General features: G+C 37.4%; 1 protein-coding gene across 1 annotated transcript; it reads right to left on the bottom strand.

Moving 5' to 3' along the window:
• Positions 1–682: 682 nt before the first annotated feature.
• Positions 683–19,372, bottom strand: LOC149847360 (protein neprosin-like). The gene is made up of 6 exons (XM_089994008.1): positions 19,229–19,372; positions 19,031–19,117; positions 11,437–11,640; positions 9,621–9,736; positions 2,964–3,192; positions 683–1,063 (listed from the first exon to the last, which is right to left on the bottom strand). The coding sequence occupies exons 1-6, from the start codon at positions 19,370–19,372 to the stop codon at positions 683–685; spliced, it is 1,161 nt and encodes a 386-aa protein (XP_089850134.1).
• Between the last annotated feature and the right edge of the window lie 228 nt (positions 19,373–19,600).

Raw genomic sequence — 19,600 nt, 5'->3', positions numbered from 1 at the left:
GAGGAGGTCCACACAATTATGTTGCTAATATCTTTGATGATTTTATTCATATTCAAGAGGCTTGCAACCTATTTGTGCGAATGTGTGGAAATTCAAACAAATATGTTATGAATCTTCTTAGTTTGATTTTAACTATATTTGAAAGTTTACAACATATTTTTACGAACGCCAAAAAGTTCACACAAATATATTGTAAATCTTTTTAGTTTGATTTTAGCTATATTTGGAGATTTATAACATTTGTTTCAACGTGAGAAAATTCGTACAAATATGTTGTTAATCTTTTTGATGTTTTTTAATTATAGTTGAAGGTTCACAACATATTTGTGCAAATTTGTGAAAGTTTGTACAAATATATTGTAAATCACTTCACTGATTTTATTCATATTTGACATATTTGCACAAATGTGAGGAGGTCTGCATAAATATATTGTGAATCTCCTTAGTGATTTTAACCCTATTCAGAAGCCTGCAACATATTTATGCAAACGTGAAGAGATCCACACAAATATATTGCGAATGATTAGTATAAGCCTCCATCCAAATTCATTCTATACAATTCTAAATAACATAATAAGAGATGATTATTTTCACTAAAATTAAAATAAATTATTGTTATGACCTTTAATTTCAAATAAGCATACAATAATTTGTTTTCTTTCTTGGATCCAAACTTTCACATTTAGGGACACTTTGGACTCTGACCAGGACCACCATTATACAGACGATGGCCTAATGACTGCTTGTAGTCATCATAAAAGTTCTCCACTGCATAGCAATCAGAGTCGGTTTCAAATGTCTCAATTGCATTTGGGTCCTCAGCCTTACGGTCACCATTGATGTACCCAATGTTTTTGATTAAGCTGGCCACCCCTTCTTTTTCTGTAGGAAATTGACCACTCCCCATCTGAGTTGTAGTGTGGTGCCCACCAGGCCATGTGTTGTAGACCTCCCCACCATACTCGGTCCCATTGGCCCAGAAGCACAGGACTGTGAACAGGGAACTGGGCCAGTATCCTACTGGCTCATCATTGAAGAGAAACCACCAATTCTCTGTCTTGTCCTGTGAAAGTTCCAAGAAAAAGTTAACCATAGGATCATGAGTAGGGGGTGTCAATGGGTCGGGCTTACCAGAACCCAACCCGTACCAAACCCTATAGGGTCCGGGTATGGTGATAAAAAAGAAGGCCTGATTAAGACCTGGGTTTAGACCCGAAGGTCTGATTAATACATGGATCCGGGTATAGTTTGTGAAATTTTATACAAGACCTGGGCCTGACCCGAGTTCCGATTAAGACCTGTAAATTTTCAATGTAAAAATGATAAAAAAGTAATCTTTTACTGGGTATGGCTTCAAGTAGTTCTTATCGGGTCCGGGTATGGTTTTTCTTATGATGGGTGTGATTATACTTGGGTTCAGACCTGATACCATACCCGAAAATCAGGGCCAGGTTTGGTTTCACTTGGGTTCGAACCAAACCCCACCCGTTGACACCCCTAATTATGAGTAGCTCCTAAACAGTTTATGTCCTTAATCGTCCTAGACTTTTCGGAAAACATAGTTCTACGTGCCTTTGCTTGATCCCAACATGTAGCTGAGTTCATCATTGCTTACTACTAAGAACCATGTTTTGGATCGAATGGATTTGATAAAATATCTTGATTTGCATTTCACCAAGTTTTAGTGAATATATGCCGTTGATTTTCAATCGCTAAAAATACATATTTAAATGTGAAAAATGCCTAATCTCATGCATGTTTTCTACTAAGTAGGTTGATATGTCCATAGTGACAAACGTTAAAAATGGCAAAAATATCATTTTTTAAAAACTCGTGAGAATTTGAAAATTTCTCATAAATCTTGCATTTTTTGGCAATAAAAAAATAAAAAATACTTTTTATAAGAAAAGATTAATAAAAATTATTTAAAAATAAAAAACATGATTTTTTCATGATAAATTACTGTTTAAAATGTAAATATCATGTTTAAATCACAATATTTATGTTTTTTTATAAATCATGTGAGAAATTGCCGTTTTAAACTTTCAGGCAATTTTTGGCGATATTATCGTAAGATTTTCATAAATCTGACGATATTTGTGACTATGGATACATCTATGAGTTCAGAATAAGCAAGAGACTCAAACTTTGTGCCTTTGAAACTATTTAGAACGATTTAGGAGCTACTCATTATTCTACAGCCTCAAATGGGGATAAATAATACTCAAAATTTCAAAAACAATAATTTATAAAAACCTACACAATGTCTCAGTTATTACATTTTAACACCTTCGTTATCCCAATGAATTTCAAATACACCCTGAAGAGCAAAATGTTTTTTTGTTTAATGAAATAACTAAACTTATATTATTTCATTGAAGAAATCAATAGTGAGGGCAGTTTATCATTTTGTTTAACTAAACAAAGATTGACTTGATGATTTTAGGACCAAGTGTACCTTTGAAACATAAATTTATCTGCCTAGTGAGTTGTTAGCAGACTCGAGATTCATGTTCATATAAATAGTGTGGCAAGCAAACTTTTGAAAGTGAATTGTGAATAGAAAAATCTCAAAAGAATGAAAATCAAGGAAATGAATCCAAGTTTGATATCACCAAAGCAGGTTTAAACATAAACTTTGTTTGTTATATTGGGTTAATTGAACAGCCTTGTTTAAAGCAATGGGCAAGCACTAGCACTTAAGGCCCCCAAAGGGTGGGGTGGGGGCACTAGATAGGTGGTTAAGGTTCCATTCCCATGGGCAGACTCTCCTCTCTGGCAAGCTGCTGGAGGCGGGAGTCCTAGCTTCGGAGTTTCATGCTACTGGTACGACGACCGCAAGTATTGATCCAGTGCGACCAAGTCTTTGTGCCGAGTGCGATTTCTCAGAGTCATAAAAAAAAAAACACTAGGACTTCAAGAGTAGTTCTTAAGGAGGAAGATGTGGGGAAAGAGTAAATCACCTTATAAACTTGGGCGTGGATGAAACTTTGGTATCCTCTAAATGTGGAAACAGGCAGAGCTGCTCCAAGAGCAACTTTGGGGCTTACTTGCACAAAACCAGAGCAGAAAACCATGAAGCATTCATTTATGTCTTGCCAAAAAGCTAGTTTATAATGATGATATGAGAGAGAGAACCTTAAAGTAGTTAAAAGGTCTGGTTTTAGAATCACCAAATAAGTTGTAGTTGACCTGCAGAAGGCAGTCATGTATTAGTTTAAGAACGGAATAAGACAATCAGACTGCAACAATTTTTTCTTTTTGCTAAAAAACTTGTACATCGCTTGGCTATGAGTAGGGATGACAGTGGAACGGGGGAAAACAGGGCTCTGCCCGGCCTCGTTCCATTTGGACCGGGGATGGAGGTGGGGATGGACTTACGCTTTCTCCTGCCTTGTCCCCGCTCTATCCCCGACCCCTGTTAGTAAAATAATTAAAATGCCTTTAGGGATGGCAGTAGGCCGAGGAGAAATGGGCCCCACCCCGCCTTGCACCATTTGGACCGGGGATGGAGGACGTGAAATAGGGATAGAGGCGTGGATGGTGGTTAAAATCAAAACCCGTGCAGGGATGGAGACAGGCATGAGGGTAGAATTTTGAGACAGGGCGAGGGTGGAGACCTTGTCCCTGCATCCGTCCATCGCCATCCCTAGCTATAAGCCTATGATAATTGTTCGAACAGCCAGAGTCAACAATCTTGCTTGATGGCTGTTACTTACTGAGGTACTAACAAATTTACTGACTCTTAGTCTTATAGCACGATGGGAGTACTATATATATATATATATATATATATATATATATATATATATATATATATATATATATATATATATATATATATATATATATAAAAGAATTAGAAATATGGATATTTTTCAATATTTTTTTTTGCAAATCTAACCATGTGGATGTGCTTGGCATGGTGAATTTGCTAGGAATCAATAATTGAATAATGTATTTTTGATAAAAAATATTATTACCTTAAAATCAATGACTCATAAACTTCATAAATATTCAAGCATTCAAAAGTCACGTTTTTTGCATGAAAAAATATACGAGCCAATGGTTGATTCCTTGACTATATATATGTGTTGCAAAAGTCTAAGATTTGCAACATACTAGCACGATTCCTTGACTATATATATGTGTTGTAAAAGTCTAAGATTTGCAACATACTAGCACTCTTATGAGATTTTGTAAATTGGTCCCCGCTTAGTGCAAAATAGTCCTTCCCTTTGATTGGCATCAAGCTCACCAACGTTAAGCATTGACTATGGTTATATATTAACAAAAAGACCATTTTACCCTTTGAATCGTTCTCTCTTTTTAGCAAATCAGCCCCTTTTTATTTGCTTTTTGCAAAATGGTCTTCAATGAAGGCAAAACAGTTATTTTTATTAACTTTTTGCAAATTAGTCTCTCTTTTTCTATTTATGTAGAATGGTCACTCTGTGAGGGCAAAAGTGTCAATTTTCCTTCCCTTAAATGGCTGTTAACCCCCAAGGACTAATTTGCAAGAGTTAATAAAATGGAAAGGACTAATTTGCAAAATCTCATAATGCAGGAATTATTTTGCAAATTGCCAATAAGGCAGGGGATCTATTTTGTAAAAAAAAACACAAAGACACATCATATATATATATATATATATATATATATATATATATATATATATATATATATATACTAGAAAAAGAATTGAAATATGAAAATTAGAATATGAGAACTAGAAATATGGGCATTTCCAACACTTATTTTGCAAATCCAACCATGTGAATGTGCTTGGCATGGTGAATTTTCTAGGAATCGATCATTAGATTGTATATTTTCCATGAAAAAATGTGACTTTTGATTGCTTGAATATTTATGAAGATTATGAGCCATTGATTCTAAAGTCTAAAAAAAAAATCTCGTTTATGCATTAAAATTGGCTGATTCAAGAGCGGGGTTCTTATGAAACCAATCATGTAAATCACATTAGTAAGGTTAGATTCAATAAAAAAACAAAAAATTCATAAAAATGGTGGTTCACACGTTAGTTCTCATATTCTAGTGACTATAAATATATATATATATATATATATATTTGTTACACCAACCTTGTGAAAATGGATTTCAGAAAAGAGATCTCAAGCCTAGAGGCACGTTCTTAAGATCGCTATCTTTAGAACTTCAATCACCCCACTACGGGAAGACCGAAGATGCGAAAAGGGGTTTGATGCGACTGAGTTCCCAGGATACAACTAGGCTTGAACCTCCAGAGAGTCACTGCCTCGCAAGGATAGATGATCTCTACCACACTTGTACTCTTCAAGCCAAATCGAGAAGAAGGAAGAAGAAGATTTTGGAGAGTCGGAAAATTCTTGTCCTTTTCAAAAGACGAAAATAGAAGATATTTATAGACTTTTAGAGAAGCCAAAACGTTTTGCGATAAATGAGATTAATGGCCATAAATCTGACGGTTTGAAAATAGGATGAAAAAGTACCTGAACGGTCACCCACCTTTGACTGTCAATCAAAGGCCTCCAAAACCGCCCAACAGTCACAATGCTACATTAACTCGATATGCATGCAACTTAAAGCTTTTCAAACGGCCAAATAACTCAAACCGAAAAGCAAAACGGATATTTTCACCTCATAATCACCTCGCACCGCTGCGAGCGTGCGAAGTGCAAAGTGCGCCATCAAAACGTCACATTGCGCCTCAAGCACCCTTGCGCACGCACGCGCGCGCGCCTGTGCGTGAACGGCGCGTTCGTTGCTGCACGATGCGCAACAACCTCCGCAATCCACCTAAAGAATCAAGGCTTACCAAAGTAAAGAATAGATAACAAATTCTCTATTTAAACCTCTTGAAAAACTTTTCTCTCTTAGATATGGGACTAAACTTTTTCAAAACTCTTTTGGTAGTAACCATTAATATTTTAAAACTTTCCTAATAATCCCCACTAGTTTTAAAATATATTTGGCTTGCATAGAAACTTATGCATTAGTGAGAGTGTCTTCATGACTTGAACCCCCACTATTTGAAAGAAAACCTAAATTAACCAAGGTGCTAAGTGGACTTACCTTAAACTTAGCTTCTTATATTGTTAACGGAGTTTTCAATCATACATAGGTTTCCAAAAGTTCAATTGTGTGGATTTCATGTTGGCACATTTAGAGCCTTGTGCTTTCCTGGATTCATAAGTGCTCTAGAGAATTGTCAATTCTCATAAGAAACAGCTCACATTTCTTCACTCATATAGGTGAGTTTGTCTAGGTGTACTGTAACACACACCTTAGCCTTAAGGCCTACAAACTCATTAAGAGCTATTAGCTCAACCCTCATATTAGTTACAGCTCATGAGCACACATCAGTAATGGGCTTACATAAATATGCTCAATATTTGAACCTATGCATGTGGGATCTTCAGCGCTCTAGGTTGGGTATCCTTAGGTGATGACTTAATTGGCTTAATTCTCATTCCCCTCGATGTTTTATTGATGACATCTCTCGAAAGGCCTTTCGTAAATGGGTCTGCCAAATTTTGACATGACTTCACATATTTCAATGAAATAATATTGTCATCAATCATTTGTCTTATAAAACTGTGTCTTAGACTAGTATGTCTAGACTTCCCATTGTATTTCATATTACCTGCTTTACATATAGCTGATTGGCTATCACAAAACATTGAAATAGTAGGTATAGGCTTCTCACCTAGTGGAATATCCACTAGCATATTCTTAAGCCATTCAGCTTCTCTACAAGCAGATGCCAAAGCAATAAACTCAGATTCCATTGTAGAATGAGTTATACAGGTCTGTTTCTTAGACCCCCATGCAACTGCTCCTCCTCCAAGGGTAAAAACCCAATCACTCGTAGACTTGGAATCTTCAAAGTCAGTATTCCAACTTGCATCACTATACCCTTCAATAACAGCAGGAAACTCGGTATAGTGAATTCCATAGTCTAAAGTATGCTTTAGATATCAAAGAATCCTGTTTACTGCATTCCAGTGTTGATGACCAGGATTATTAGTGTATCTACACACTTTAGTCATTGCATAGGCAATGTCAGGCCTTGTGCAGTTCATTGCATACATAAGGCTACCTACAACACTGGCATATTTTAATTGTTGAACACTAGCACCATCATTAGGAGTCGATTTCATATTTGGATCATATGGGGTGCATGCTGGTGAACTATTAAGATATCCATACTTTGTAAGAATTTTCTTAATATAATGTGATTGACATAATACAATGCCATGTTGATTTCTTATAATTTTGATTCCTAAAATAACATCTGCAACACCCAAGTCTTTCATACAAAACAAGGAAGATAAAAATTTTTTTGTTTGATTTATGCATTCACTATTGTTACCCAAAATAAGCATATCATCAACATATAAACAAATAATAATAATTGAGCTACTATCTACTTTACTGTAGACACATTTGTCCGCATCATGAATTTTAAAACCATTATGCACCAGAGAACTATCAAATTTTTCATGCCACTGCTTAGGGGCATGCTTTAATCCATATAAGGATTTCTCAAGTTTGCAAACTTTGCGCTGTTGCCCTAGCACTACAAAACTTTCAGGTTGCTCCATATATATCTCTTCATCGAATTCTCCATTCAAAAAGGCCGTTTTCACGTCCATTTGATGGATTTGAAGCTTATATATGGCAGCCATGGCAATCAGAATTCTAATAGTAGATATTCTGGTTACAGGAGCAAAAGTATCAAAATAATCAATACCTTCTTTTTGTTTAAAGCCTTTTTCAACCAAACGTGCTTTAAATTTATCGATTGTACCATCAGCTTTTAATTTCTTTTTAAAAATCCATTTGCAGCCAATAGTTTTTGCAACCAACAGGTAAATCCACTAATTTCTAAAAATTATTAGATATAATTGATTTTATTTCATCATTAATAGCTTCTCTCCAAAAGGCAGCATCTTGAGAAGACACAGCTTCTTGAAAAGACACAGGATCATTCTCAATTAGAAATGTATAAAAGTCAGAACCAAAATTAGTTGGTTTTCTAATGCGTTTACTGAGTCTAACTTCAGTTTCTGGTTCATCAACACATTCATTAGAATATTTAATCATGTCATTTAGAGGAAGTGCATCTACTATAATCCAACTGCCATCAAGAAGAGAATCAAATGCATTTTTATGTTCTATGAAAGATGCATATCTAGATTCTACAATAACATCATTAACAATGTCCAAAAATCTATATGCTTTACTATGTTCAGCATACCCAACAAATGCACATTTAAATGCTTTAGGTCCAACCTTCTTTCTTTTATTTTCTGGAATTTTAACATATGCTAAACAACCCCAAACACGAAAATAACTAAGATTAGGTTTCTTACCAAAACATAATTCATAAGGTGATTTATTAGATTTGGAATAAGGAACTCGATTAAGAATATAACAAGCAGAAAGTATAGCCTCTCCCCATAAGTTGGAATGCAAACCCGTATTAAGCAGCATAACATTCATCATTTCTACAAGTGTTCTGTTTTTTCTTTCTGCTACTCCATTCTGTTCAGGAGTTTTAGGAGCTGACGTTTAATGGATAATACCATTATCTTCATAGAATTTATCAAATTCTCCACCTAAGTATTCACCTCCTCTATCTGTTCTTAAATGTACAATCTTTGTTTTAAACCTATTTTGTACTTCAACTAGATAAAGAAGAAATTTGGAAAAAGCTTCAGATTTATGTTTCAACAAATAAACATAACAAAATTTTGAGTAATCATCTATAAAGGTAATAAAGTACCTATTGCCACCATGACTCAAAACATTATCCATCGTACACACATCAAAATGCACTAATTCAAGCAATTTATAATTCTTTTCTACACTAGAAAATGGGAGTCTAGTTAGCTTAGTTTGAATGCATGTCTTACACTTATGATTATGTTCTATTCTCACATGACACAGAAGAAGACCAATGTTATTCATATTATGAATGCAACGAGAATTTATATGTCCTAATCGTTTATGCCAAAGAAAATAGGAGTCAACCATATAAACAGAAGTAGTAGCTTCATTTATGCTCATCTTGAACATACCACCAGTGGAAAACCCTTTTCTGTCAATCAAAGGCCTCCAAAACCGCCCAACAGTCACAATACTACATTAACTCGATATGCATGCAACTTAAAGCTTTTCAAACGGCCAAATAACTCAAACCGAAAAGCAAAACGGATATTTTCACCTCATAATCACCTCACACCGCTGCGAGCGTGCGAAGTGCAAAGTGCGCCATCAAAATGCCACATTGCGCCTCAAGCGCCCTTGCGCACGGGCGCGCGCGCGTGTGCGCGAACGGCGCGTCCGTTGCTGCACGATGCGCAACAACCTCCGCAATCCACCTAAAGAATCAAGGCTTACCAAAGTAAAGAATAGATAACAAATTCTCTATTTAAACCTCTTGAATAACTTTTCTCTCTTAGATATGGGACTAAACTTTTTCAAAACTCTTTTGGTAGTAACCATTAATATTTTAAAACTTTCCTAACAATATATATATATATATATATATATATATATATATATATATATATATATATATATATATATATATGCTGAGAGAGAGATCAACGTACCATCCATCCTCCGTGAAGATGTTCCTTACTTTGACCAACGTATTCCACACATTGAGATATCCAACGGCCCCAAATATCCCATAGCCTGGTTCAAGCAACTTCGATACTACTGCAAGCTGTTTTTTGCGTGGGAGAATCATGTATCACACAACATTAATTACTGCATTGAAAATCACTGGAAAATTTCATTTTTTTATAGTCTAATAGAAAGACCCCTATCACCGACCGCACATTGGTCGGCCTGCAGTTGGTAAAACCCTTAAAGTTCCCCATGCCCAATGGAGAGTATGCCCAGCTTTAACCTTGCAGCAAGTAGGGATGGCAGTGGACCGGGGCGGGGGACAAGGTCTCCACCCCTGACTCGTTTCAAAATCTGAACCTTCATCCCTGCCTCCATCCCCGCACGGGGATGATTTTTAACCTCCACCCCCACCTCCATCCCCAGTCCAAACGGGGGTGAGGCGGGGTGGGCCCTCATTTCCCATCGGTCGATAGTCATTCCTTAAAGGATTGGGGATGGGGTGGGGTGGGGCGGGCCCTCATTTCCCATCGGTCGATAGTCATTCCTTAAAGGATTGGGGATGGGGCGGGGTGGGGCGGGCCCTCATTTCCCATCGGTCGATAGTCATTCCTTAAACGATTGGGGATGGGGCGGGGCGGGGCAGGGGAAAGCGTAAGTCCATCCCCGCACGAGGATAGATTTTAACCTTCATTCTCGCCTCCATCCCCGTTTCATGCCCTTCATCCCCGGTCCAAACGGGGCGAGGCGGGGGGCGTTGTCCTCCGGTCCACTGCCATCCCTAGCAGCAAGTGGTCATGATCAGTGACGTCCCATCAACTTGGTGACATTTGACAAGTGGCCGCCGGCAGATGAGCAAAGCCCTTGTGGGCCACTAAAAAAAATCAGGATATATATTTAACATATAACTGCCCCAAAGTGAAAAGTATTATGTTTTTATTATTCCACGGAGTGCTTCAAATTTTCCATCCCGGCAGGGCTAAACATATGTCACAAGTATCGCCGACATTTTGAAAATATAACATTTTTATGACAGTTTTTCAAAGTCTGATATAATACTGAAAAAACACTAATTATAAAAAATACAACATATTTTGAAAATCTTACTTTCTTATTATGATATTAATGTGAATAAAAACAGTTTTTCTGTTACTTTTGTATTCGACATCTTATTCATTCCGAGATTTTCTCAAGAAAAACTAGGATTCTCAAAGTATCACTATATTTTCTTAAGATCAACATGATTTGTGGCATTGGTCTAACTCAATTGGATTAGAAACTTATCACCATGGCTTTGGTGAATAACACCCAGTTGGGAGTTCAGCCATGTATTCCCAGGCAATGTTGTCAGTATTGGTATCGGCCATGTATCGTTTCGCCGACGATTCAGGTGAATGGAACAATACCGATACTCAAGTGAATCATTCTGAATCAGCCAAAAAAAGCTAATAAAGAATATTAGGTGTCAATCAGAACGTGACACATGTTAAAGCCATTAAAATAATATTTAAAAAATATTTTTAAGTATTTTTTGCAAAAAAACAAAAGTGCTAAAGCGCCCTTAACCAAAATTTTCGCCTTTTGATAGTTGAGAAAACTTCAATCCGTTGCTTGTTGGGTTTCCATCCTTCTTTCTAACCGGATGATTTACGGCCTCTTCAGGGGTGAAGCGTATTGATTTTCTGCCGATACAGTCCGAAACGCACCGATACGGACAACATTGTTCCCAGGGGAACTACCCAAATCAGAAGAATCCAGAAATTATGGTTTACATATATGTATAAAAATCAAACTTACTTCATTTCTAGGATTGGGTGCACCCAGATCAACATTTCTATCAACTGAAGGATGTGTGATAGCATTTGGGTCATGCTTTGGGAACCTAATAATGGGGATGGTTCCTTCTGGGCAGCCACCACTCTTGAGCCACACCTGTTCTGCTAGTGGTGTCTCAGAAGGAGGGCTTCTTTTAACTCCTTTGGGCAACACAGCTGGTCTCATCTGCATATATCAAATTTCATGTGAGATTAATACAGACTTTATAACGTGACAAACAAAAAAAAGAAAAGAAAAACTAAATATTAAAACTAGATAACCTGTATTTTGTGGTCCTTAAACAAAGGATCACCAAAAGCTGGTTGGCTGTAAATGTCCACACAATCGATCACATCCCCGTCCTCACTCTACAAAAAGGCAATGAGCAGAATCCACTCAACATTTACAATCAATCATATCAAAATCAAATGGAATCACTTGAATTGGCTAACTCGAATAGAATTGGCCCCTTTTCAATTCGGTGCAGGGGCTGATTCAGACCCTCTCTAGAAAATCAGTCGATTCAGATTAATTGGGCCTAATTCACCTGAATATATATATATATATATATATATATATATATATATATATATATATATGGGTCCGTGCTAAACCCATTTGGTAGTAAACCGCGTGCTAAATGGGTTTTTCAGCTTTTCCGGTGCTTTTTATGCAGTTTAAGCCCTATAAATGTGTTGGGCATAGTCGATTTACTAAGACTCCACATTTAGATAATGTGTTTTCGATCAAAAAATGATGTTTGGAGCCTAACAAAATTACAAAGATTTTAGACCATTGATTTTTCAAATTTTATAAAAAACTCACCCATGTGTTGTAATCAAACACTTGAAGAGCTGATCCCTATAAAATCAAGAATTTAAAAATAAAATGAAAAAACCTGAAAAACCCATTTAGCACATGATTTAGCGCCAAATGGGTTTAACACCGACCCATTATATAATTATATAATGGTAGCTGCGTATGGACGGCCAATGCAAAAATTGTGGAAAAACTGTCACTAAAGCCTTTAGTGACAGTGTTTTGACCGATGAGGCCTTAAAGACGGAAAACTTGCGTTTTAACGAGTTTTTCACATTTTAAGGTTACCTCTCTCTCTCTCTCTCTCTCTCTATATATATATATATATATATATATAGCTGCTTACTCCGATTCCGTATGGGTTCCAAAAGGATTTTTTCATGTTTTTATCAAATCTAACCTTGAAGACTCGTTACATACTTGATTTTATAGGAATAGGCCTTTCGATTGTTAGATTCTGATATTTGGGCAGGTTTTTATAAGGTTTAAAAATCAACAGTCTAAAATTTTCATAAATATTCAAATTTAAAAATTCATGTTTTTCATAAAAAAAAACATAACCCAAAAGTCATTTTCTAGCAAATCGACTATGTCGAGCATATCTCAGGCTTAGATTTGAAAAAAAAAAAACACCTCGAAACCCCTGTTTGCTTGCTGTAGGCTTCTACCATGATGAAGACAATGACAATGATTATGATGGTGACAATGATAATGCTAAATTCTGTCAAAAAGAAAAAGAAAAAGAAAACAGAAGATAAAAGAGGAAGACAGTGTTGGTGCTAAAACCTGAATGGTTTTAACTGGGGTCTTGTTAGGAGGCACTGCAGGCCTCTCTAATTCAAATGCAGTTGTTGTCATGGTCCTTCCATGCACTCCATGAAAGAACATCAAGGGAATAATCATGAACATTGAGATTGTTAGTCCTTCTCCCATGATTTGAACACAATGTGGTATCACACTGGGAGATAGGAGCTACAAGCAGACCATTGAAATCTTCTTGAAGAAGGCACCTATTTATAATGATATAATATGATTAATGCTTACTAGAAGTGTCATTGGTCAGGCAGGCTTTTATAAGAAAAGAATGTATAGCCCAGAACAAAAATGGCCACACATTCATGAACAAGTCCATGCGTTACAAGTCTCTGTTCACACTGTCTCTGTCTCATATTATGAAAGCCGTTACATCCCGCACATTATCCTCCTGAAAGTCTTATTTGGGTACCGACCTCCATAACTTAGTAATGACAGGAAGGAAAAGATTTGTTCTTCTTTAATAGACCTTAAAAAACATGAAACTACATGTGCTGAAAACGGGTTTTGTCCAATGAGACCTATGCCGCTAGGTAGGTGGTCTAGGTTCAAATCCCATAGGCATCGCCACTTGCACAAGCTGGTGAGTCAAGCATGGTGATTCCCTGGAGGCAAGGAATAAGCCCACAGAGTTTTAAGCTGCCATGACAATGACGGCATAAAAACCTAGAGCGGCTAGGTCTCTGATTCTGGGGGGTGGTTTCTTCATGTAAATATTAAAAAATGAAAAAATAGCGAGAAATTAATTAATTTGGCAATGGCAGGAGAACATCGTATTTGGAAGTAGAAGTCATGGTAGTTGGTTCTCTTCAGAAAATGCCTTGTACGTAATTGGGTTGTTCTCATTGCTTTCTTTGTTTTGGTTGCAACTGGCAGAGGTTCGACTGACAGAAGTTTGATTATTAAGGGCCCGTTTGTTTCATGCAGTTTTCATGGTAATTAAATTTCCGAGTTGGAATCCTTTATGCCTTCCTTTCTTACCATTAGTGCAGCAAACATTCGAGCATCTTGGTAGAAAGTGCCATGCTAACAAAAGTAGATCTCAGTTTTTCTCACCAACTTTCTATTTTCACGTGTAAATTCATTGATAGGAATTGAGATTAGGTCGAATGTCATTGCACACTTTAAGTGTGCTGCTGCACCCGATCACCCACCATCCGATGTTGGGTTTCACAGCTGACAGACTACTGTATCCCAGAGATGGTGGGTGATTAGGTGCAGCAGCACACAAAAAGGGTGCAATCACATTGCACCTGATCGTCTCCTCCCTCGATACCTCTTCATATGAAAGGACATTCATTACAAGGCTCTTCCCTTCCACGGGAATGAAACAAATGGACCCTTGAAAACAAATCTCTCTCTCTCTCTCTCTCTCTCTCTCTCTCTGCATGTGCATCTGCCTGTGGAAACAACTGAAGATGATGGCCTGCGATTGAACCTGATCACATTGAGCCTGGATCAGATACTTTAACTGCCCGCCTAGCCCTGATAAGCTTAGATCAGCGAGTACTTGTAACAAAAAATTAATCCTGTTTTTCATGTTTGAAAAAGAAACTGGTTAACAATGTCATTCCTCAAAGTCAGCTTTCAGACACCGCTGCCTTCTTCTTTCCGAGATGGTTCATCACTCAAAGATACGCTTAGATCAGCTAGTACATGTAACAAAAAAAATCATCCTGTTTTTCATGTTTCATGTTTGAAAAAGAAACTGGTTAACAATGCCATTCCTCAAAGTCAGCTTTCAGACACCATTGCCTTCTTCTTTCCGAGATGGTTCATCACTCAAAGATACGCTTAGATCAGCTAGTACATGTAACAAAAAAATTCATCCTGTTTTTCATGTTTCATGTTTGAAAAAGAAACTGGTCAACAATGTCATTGCTCAAAGTCAGCTTTCAGACACACGCCATTGCTTTCTTCTTTCTGCAATGTTTTAAAACCCCAGTGACTCGTCACTCGGTTCGTTCTTGAATGACTTGCGACACACGGCCGGGTCAATTTGGTGACTCGGCCGGGTCATGTTAACTTTTATTTTATATAAAATATATAAATATATGTATATATTATCTATATTTTATAGTATTTTACTAATATATTATATATAATATACAATATTTTTTATAATATATTTAATGTAGAATTGTATTAATACATGTATAATCATATTTTTATATACAATATACATAATATATATATATATATATATATATATATAAATTGTGTTCTTAGTTTCCTGCATCTTTCTCTTTGTTGAGCAAATAAGAATCTGGCTTGCATAAACCTTTTTTTTTTTCCAAATTTCTACTTTTTCTTTTTTTAATTTAGGCCAATTGAAAACCAGGTTTTGTCACCCAAACAGCCTTTTAAGGCAGGCTAATTTTTGGCAAACCATGATTGCCAAAAATTTGGTTTTCCATAAACCGGGTTTTGCCCTTGTCGTCCAAAGAGCCCTTTGATTAGAGCTGGGCATCCTGCCCCGACCGGGCCCATTTAGAGCTCAGCCCCCCGGGCTTTAAGTGCGGATCAGCCCCGAGATGCCCCAACACATTTACTAATGGGTCGGGCTTTGGCCCAACCCAATTGGGTTTGAAGAGCAGCCCATGACCGGTCCATTGGCCCAATGAGCCAATGTGAAACGGGTTGGGTCGAGTCTGGCCTGGCCCAAACCCAACTAATTAGGTAGGATTTACCATTTCATATAACATAAGGTAGGATTTTTTTTCAAGTCACGAATTTGAGAATGTCTTCGGCTAGCAGATCAGGTAATATGCCAGAACACAATTTTTGTTTTGTTTTTTTAAATTCACCATGGTCCGTTGCTCTTCATCACGACCATTCTTTCTGTAAACAGTGGGGCCCACAAAAATTTGGCTGTTGTCATCGTTACACAATGAATGGTGGGGATTTCAAAACAGAATAAAAAACTGTGTTTTGGCATATCACACAACCTCATGTTTTAATCAGGTGGTATTTTGCCAAAATGTTGTAGGCCCTGCTCTTGTTGTATCCTGGTAAGAATCCAATGCTAGTTTCACACCGGAACCCATATGTTGGATTCAGGTATTGGATTCAAAATTGGATCTAGGTATTCGATTGAGAGTATATCATTGGATCTTATAAGAGAATCCAATAACTCAGAGTAGTGGGTCAGGAATCCAAATGATCCACTTACTTATGGGCCTCTGAGTTATGAGCCACATAAATAGGGCAGGTCTACAACTCATTGGATTTTCAACATGTTTTGAGAATCCAATAAAACAGTTATGGCTAGAAAACGGTTGCCTAGGAGAAGCGACACCCCCCCCCCCTAAAGCAAGCCGTTTACCAAATTTTTAAATTTTCCTTTTGCTCTGTCAACCGAGAGCTTCGGTCTCTACAACCACACCGGTCCATAAAACCCAACAACTCTATCAAGAAAGTAAAAAACCAGAACCATATATATATATAATCCCTATTGATTGTCAAAAACTACATGAAGTTGAACAAGGTGTGCATCTGATTGTCCTTTTACGAAAGCCAATAACATTTTATAGAAGGAAAACTGAAAATCTTTTATTTAGTCATTGAGTATAATCCTGTCCTGCAAAATGCTTAGGGACATTTTGGACCAAGTCCAGGACCTCCATTAAATGAGTAGATACCCATATTAGCGTCAGGATTGTCCTTTTCATTCATCACACTGTTACAATCTCCATTGGTTTCATAGTCTATAAGCCAATCTGCATCCTTTTCACCTTGCGGTCACCATTGATGTATCCAAGATTGCTGATGAAGCAGGAACCCCCCTTCGAATTTAAATCAGACCATCTGCCATTGCCCATTTGAGTTGTGGTGTGATGCCCACCAGGCCAGGTGTTCAAAACCTCGCCGCCCAATAGCTCAAGTATTTGAATAAAGAGCTGGGCCAATACCCAACTGGCTCATCATTCAAGTGGAACCACCAATTCTCAGTGAAGTCCTGCAAAAATTGGAAAAAAAAAGATTTTAAATTTTCAATTGGAAGTGCAATGTAAGATGTAAGATCCATAGGACGCATGAATTTGCCTGTTGAATCTTGATTAGAAAACTTCCAAATTGAATTGAATAAAGCGGAGGAAAGAAGTAGAGATGTTAAATGTAACTCCAAGTAACTTTGTTTTTTTTTATATTCACACATAGAAACCACCCACAAGATCAGAGACCTAGCGTGCCTGCTGCCTGCTGCCTGCCATACTTACGGTTGCTATTCTGAAAGTGTAAGACTCAGTTGGCTTACCCCTTGCTTCACCATGCTTCAGCTTGCACAAGGAGTAACACCCATGCATGGGATTTGAACCTAGACCGCCTGACTAGGCAGCGTATGCCCCGTCCCCAAACCCCTTTGGGTAACTCTAAGTAACTTGCTTAAATGATTTTTTTTGAGGCACAACCAATGAAAAGTTGAATAAAAGTTGGGTAAGAGTTGTGATAATGAGAATTTGGAGAAGTAAATGATAGCAAAGAAGGAAGCTAAAAAAGTAGTTTGAAATGCGAAGGATAAGGTATATAAGGAAGTTTATGACAAGTTGGATACCAAAAAAGGCGAGAAGGGTATTTATAAACTTACAAAGATGAGAGATAGGAAATCGAGAGATCTGGGTATGGTTAGATGTATCAAAGATGAAGCATAAAGGGTTTTAGTAAAAAATGAGGAGATTAAGGAGAGATGAAAAAATTATTTTGATAAGCTATTTAATGGAAGTCATGCTCAGGATCTTAAAGACTTGTTCATTCCTTTTCATGAGATGAATCGTGACTTCATGCGCAAGATTTTTTTTATTTTATCTCAATTTTTTTTTTCGGGGGCACTGTCCCAGAACCCCCGACCAGCTTTTTTTTCTACACCCTTGTTTGCCCCCCCTCCCCCCTCACATGAATCCTAACTACGCCCCTGCAGATGGATATGCAATGCTTTTTGGGTCATAATCAGATGGAGGTCTCATAATGGGGATGGTCCCTTCTAGGCACTCTGCTCTCTTGGGCCAGGCCAGCTGACCGAATGTTGGTGCCTCAGATGAAGCAGCAAAGGCCTTGGTTCTCTTGGACAACACAGCTGGTCTCATCTGCATCCAACATTTCCAAATGTAAAAGATCATGCAAGTTATCCTCTCATACATATAGATCAACACATATGAACACCATATATGTTTTTATTTCTGTCAGATAAAAGCATATAGGAACAACATATAAAATTGCAGGTTACGTAAGAAAATACGAGAACGGATCAAGTGATATGCCAAATCATGTTTTGTTGGTCTTTTGGTGTCGCAGGAATCCATATCCATCGTCCATTGCACAATGGGGATCTACAATAACTTGCTCAGGATGTCATCAATATTGCTGCTTGATCGCACCATAAATGGTGATTGTGCCAAAATATGATGACATAATTGCTTTCCCTTTTGTTTATACAAACTAACTGTGTCTGAGAAAGGAAGACCCTGCCGCACTGGTCCTAGCCTGCCATACCCACGGTTGCTGTCCTAATGATATAAAGCTCTGTGGGCACAACTTAGAACCCTAGAAGCCTTTTTTTTTAAAGGCAAGTTTCTTGTAGGCAGACTCTTACCAGTTATACAACAATACCATTTGGATTTGAACTTACAACATCATAAACACAAGGTGAGGTGCACTAGCTGCTCCTACCAGACAAGCGGAGCCCCCATTGGTAACCCTAGGAGCCTCCTACTTCATCTTGCATGAGAAGATTCCCTCGCGACGAGGTGGAGACCATGTAGATGACCCCTTGGGGTCTGCAATTTGGCATATAACTTGATTTGTTCTCAAGAAACACGATTAATGCACATGAATACAAATGGTATAATGGAAACGAAAAATTTCAAGAGCATTACATTTCTGACCCATTTCGATAGATTAAGTATTAATCAATATATATTAAATTTTTAATCAAAGGAAAAGTATTCACCTGAATTTTGTGATCCTTAAGCAAAGGATGATCAAAAGCTGGTTGGCTGTAAATATCCACACAGTCGATCACATCCCCATCTTCATTCTGCAAAACAAACATTTATTTTTTTTCAAATCAGAATCATGGTTGACATACATGACCATTGACCATGACGATGATGGTGATGACAATGATGACCATGGTAAAAAGATGGACCTGAATAATTTTGACTGGCGCCTTTTTTGATACTGCAGGCATCTCCAATTCATAAGCCTTCCTGGATGTTGTTTTCCCATGCACCCCATGGCATAGAACAAGTAAAATAAACAAGAAAATGGACAGTCTTAGAGCTTCACCCATGGTGTATAATATTGCAGGATGAAAAGGGAGAGAAACTATTTATAATGATTGATATATGTGGAATAATTCTTACAAAATGGTAACAATCAACGAATAAAAGGGAAGAAATGATGTCCCATGGATTGACATACTAAGACTTCCGTAATATCACAATTGATACTTCACTATGTTTGGCAGCACCAGAGTACAAAATTTGCTACCATAAATTCAGAGTATGCAACGCCGAAG

The sequence above is a fragment of the Nuphar pumila genome, chromosome 2, assembly GCF_984573655.1.
Source record: "Nuphar pumila chromosome 2, dmNupPumi1.hap1.1, whole genome shotgun sequence".
Lineage (NCBI taxonomy): Eukaryota > Viridiplantae > Streptophyta > Magnoliopsida > Nymphaeales > Nymphaeaceae > Nuphar > Nuphar pumila.
Note: the sequence above shows the minus strand (reverse complement) of the source record. Positions and strands in the feature narration are given on the sequence as shown.

Excerpts from the sequence above, each read along its gene's own strand:
- LOC149847360 (XM_089994008.1), bottom strand. The coding sequence starts at position 19,372 with ATGGGTGAAGCTCTAAGACTGTCCATTTTCTTGTTTATTTTACTTGTT. Across the intron at positions 19,118-19,228 it reads CGCCAGTCAAAATTATTCAG|AATGAAGATGGGGATGTGAT; the intron begins GTCCATCTTTTT and ends TTTGTTTTGCAG. Across the intron at positions 3,193-9,620 it reads ATCTTCACGGAGGATGGATG|GTCAACTACAACTTATTTGG; the intron begins GTACGTTGATCT and ends TGCCTTCTGCAG.